General features: G+C 37.7%; 1 protein-coding gene across 1 annotated transcript; it reads left to right on the plus strand.

The window, feature by feature from the left end:
- The first annotated feature begins 512 nt into the window (after positions 1-512).
- On the plus strand, positions 513-2,837 carry LOC113235352. The gene is made up of 2 exons (XM_026471030.1): positions 513-967; positions 2,657-2,837. Exons 1-2 carry the CDS (start codon positions 765-767, stop codon positions 2,835-2,837), a joined length of 384 nt encoding a protein of 127 aa, XP_026326815.1. The 5' UTR covers positions 513-764.
- The last annotated feature ends 1,320 nt before the right edge of the window (positions 2,838-4,157 follow it).

Genomic DNA, 4,157 nt, shown 5'->3' on the forward strand with positions numbered 1-4,157 from the left:
CCTATTCTCTTTATAATTTATTTTATTATATTAAGTTATAATAACTGTTTATATAAAATAAGTATGTATATCTTCTTATTTCATTAAGTTCGTAGCCTCGTTGACACTAGGTAGTTACACACATTAGACGGTGCATCATACCTAAAGATGTACAACAACACTTCACCCTTTTCACCCTATACAATTTTGTTCGAATAACGCCTCCAGTGCGACGGGACAAGATCTGTCAAGGTGTGCTTGATGTGCAGTCTGTACAATGTGTTTTTGTTGATTGTATTACCTTTCTCAATTACTTAGCGATCTAATTTGCAGTTAAAAATGTGACTGTGTTAACCTGTGGTGTACTTATTTTGAAAAGATTACGTCGCTATAGGAAGTGTTACTTTTTGAAACTGCAATTTGAACGCCATCTAAGGGTCGTATTCTAGAACTCTACTCAATGCTCAAGTCAGGATGTGAGTATGGTTTAAAGCACTCGAAATCATACTCAAGTCCTTGCCATTAGGGTCGTATTTCCAGTTGTTATTTGAGCCTATTATTTATTCCTTTTCGTATCAGTGAACTGTAAAGTTAAGACAATAATAATTTTCACGGTATTCATACGTTACTACTGCTGGGCAAGGTTCTTTATTAAAGGGAAATTTGGTCTACCAACTGGATTTTTAATTACGTCTACAGAGGTGAAGTAGTGTAATAATATTTGTAGCTTATTGACGAAAGCATATTTTCTGACACTGATTTTTTTTAGCAACCATCTATTCATAATGGCAGCTGTTTGGTCGGCATCTGCAGCGCCGTTTTATACAACAGTTTGTAATCAAGAAATTGGATGCGAGACTGGTTTTTACTGCGAGACCGACTTTACCTGTAAACCCTGCCTTCGCTGTCAGGACCTGAAGAGAGAGCTGCCACCCACATCCATGGCTTGTGTCACTTCCATTCTCGAATGTGGACCATGCGTTGATGGGTAAAAATATCTTGCATACGATTTGTAATGTAATTGTAAGTATATTTTAACCATCTAAGTCGTTGTTACCCCTCTCAAGTACCTACACGGCATGGATTTGAATTCGGGCTCGCACCTCTAAGTTTCTCGGAATTTATGCGCCGCAATTTAATGTGAAAACCTTAGCAGAGCTTTTTGGTGAAGGAAAACATCGTGACGAAACCAAACCGCATTGGGCCAGTGTGGTGGACTATGGACTACTTAACCCTCGCCTTAGAGGAGACCCGGGCCTAGCAGCGGGATGTATAAATGGCTTGATGATGATCAACCATCTGGCTTCTTAATAACGATGATGATCCATCTGGCTTCATGATGATGAACCATCTGGCTGGCAGCTTAATTATGAACTAACTATGGGGTATGTGTATTTGTACTGGTATGATATTCGATTAGATACCTACAATAGAAATTTCTAATACCTACGAACACAACATAACACTTGATATTAAGAGCTGTTACACATGGAGACTTTTAGCAGCGATGCAAATGCGATGCAGTCGGTAATCGTCTAACTTTACACGCGCGAGATTTTAAACAGCGATGCAAACGCGATGCAGTCGGTAATCGTCTAACTTTACACACGCGCGAGGTTTTAAGCAGCGATGCAAGCGCGCGTTTGTATCGATACAGTCGCGCGTTTGCATCGGTGCAATCGCCTGTAAATCGCAAGTGTAGCGATGCGGTTTGCGTGTTTTACGTACGCGCATTTGCATCGCTGCTAAAAGTCGCCGTGTGTAACCATTCTAATCCGTTCAGGGACATTAACGGCGCTTATTGTAATATTAAATATCAGAATATGGTAGTACACGTACTGGGTATGCATCTCAAAAAACCAACTACGCTGCACTCCAGCAGAGATGTGCGAGGTAGCTAGACGGTGTGCGAGGAAACAATCTATCAATAGAATTACTTCAATTTCCTAGCCTCGCTTAGAGCAGCAGGTGGAAAAGGGCTAGCGGAGCTAGGTACATACAAAAAGCGAGATGAGTACGAGGAATGTGTGCGAGGAATGCGAGGGAGGAATGAGTAGGTACGCGAGCTCGCTCGCGGTTGCCTCCGCTTACCACATCACACCGCACTCCAACCGCGTGCAGGTGAAAATAGTCCGCTGCTCATCCTCCCATCGCTCAGCTACACACTGTTTCACAACTTCGCTACGCATCCTAGCACCGCCCAGCTACCACGCACATCTCTGGTGGAACCGCAGCCTTACAGTGCGATTTCCAAGTGATTTCTATATAGTTGCCGCCTATGGCTTCTCCATAGAGAACAATAACGTACTAACAAATTTCAATTAAACATTGAACATTTTATATTGTAACACTAGGCACTTTACGGCACAACGAAAAGCCATGACATTTTTATGTGCGGTACATTATTTAAGTACTCTCTATGAACAGGTTAATACGTTATATTCTTAGATAGCGCCGTTGTTTTAGTCTTTTTGGTGCTTCTTTGCTTTTGCGAAAAATAATTTTAACTTCTCGAACAAAAAATGGAATATCGGAATTTGTTAATGGCCTTCAAACTTTTGACTTTCGGATATTTAATCACGTCTTAGTTCATTTTGTTATAAGTAAATAAAATTTCATTCCAATGTTTATTTAAATGGGTTGTTACGACAGACATCCGTAAAATTTTTTTTTTTAGGTTAAAAGAAGACCCCAATATGGCCCAGTGTATTATGTCAATAGAGCAAGGTCTGCCGACGTGGGCTATCATTGGCATTGTGACGGGCTCGCTTCTGCTCTTTATTTTAATCTGCGCTATTGCTGCTCACATTCTACGTAATTTACTATATCTCAAGATTTTTGCTTGTAAGTATAAATAACCTTGTTTAAATCTAGAACTTAACATAACATTTTGATATTTAGTATTTCTGAATTTGTGTATCGTGATCCCAATTGCAACCAGAGGATATAGAGACATAAGTAATCTGTGAAAAATAAGACATAATAGCAAAAGTTAAAATGCATACCTAGTCAGGGGGTTCCGACAAAAAAGCCGGAGAAACGATCTTGTAAATATATGAAATTTTTACTTTTTTTATCACATTTCCTTTTTGACCATAGTCGTTCTCTGGTGGGGATAGTCCAATTCAATCCCTATACATCTCTTTAGCTTTATTTACTTAGTTGTAAAAATGTATTAAGTATCGAAGCAGCCACGAGTATTTCTGTTACCGGATCCACTGAAATACAGCGTCGTAGCACTTTCAGTGAGACGACAATAAGCTGAGTGGATGGCGGATTCCGTAACAGCACAGCGTACACGCTTCCTGTTATGTTCATCATTTATTCCTTACTTATTTATTTATTTAAGTTTTTTTTTCCATTTGTATTATTTGTTAAATAACATATAATGAGGCATGTTGTACTTGCCATTTATTTTAAGTCTAATATTGTAGTCCCAAAGTATTATGTAAATATTGTAGTTATACATATATGTATATTCCTTTAATTATAGTTAAACCAGAGAACAAAAAAGTAACGAAAACGGACACTCTCCGCCGCTCCCTAGCTTTAGATACCGCACCACACCCCGCACATTGACGGTCACATTGACTGAACGACAACAAGGCTGTCAGCAAGCCGTTTTCGCGCTAAGACGGCTTTGATATTTGAATAAAGTTTTCATTTATTCATTACGAAACTTGTATGTTAATATATCATTTTATGTTACCTACTATTTATAATGGTCGTGAGTTGTGCTGCGTACGGCTGTTTATCATCATCTAAACGGGATAAAGAGACGAGTTTCTTTCGTTTTCCGAAAGATGAAACGAAGCAAATAAAAATATTCATTCAGTTATTGCTTTTTTCGTATATTTAGTGCAGACTAATACTATTCAGATATAATATATCAATTTAATGAGACTTACTTACACATAATATAACTTCGTGAGCAAGTAGACAAGGGTTCTCGAATTTTCAATTTGTATTGCTAATAAATATTACGTAATGGATATACTATTAACCACTAATTATTAACAAGGTAATAATACACTTGTACACGCAATTTCAAATACCTTGGTTACCTTATTTAAAAGTACCTGTCCAAAATATAACATTTTAAGTGCTTTTAATATATTTTTAAAAATAAATCTTCAATATTATTCTAGTTAGTGAACTAATGAAAAATATAATATTAT

The sequence above is a fragment of the Hyposmocoma kahamanoa genome, unplaced genomic scaffold (assembly GCF_003589595.1).
Source record: "Hyposmocoma kahamanoa isolate Upper Pololo Valley unplaced genomic scaffold, ASM358959v1 87, whole genome shotgun sequence".
Classification (NCBI taxonomy): Eukaryota; Metazoa; Arthropoda; class Insecta; order Lepidoptera; family Cosmopterigidae; genus Hyposmocoma; species Hyposmocoma kahamanoa.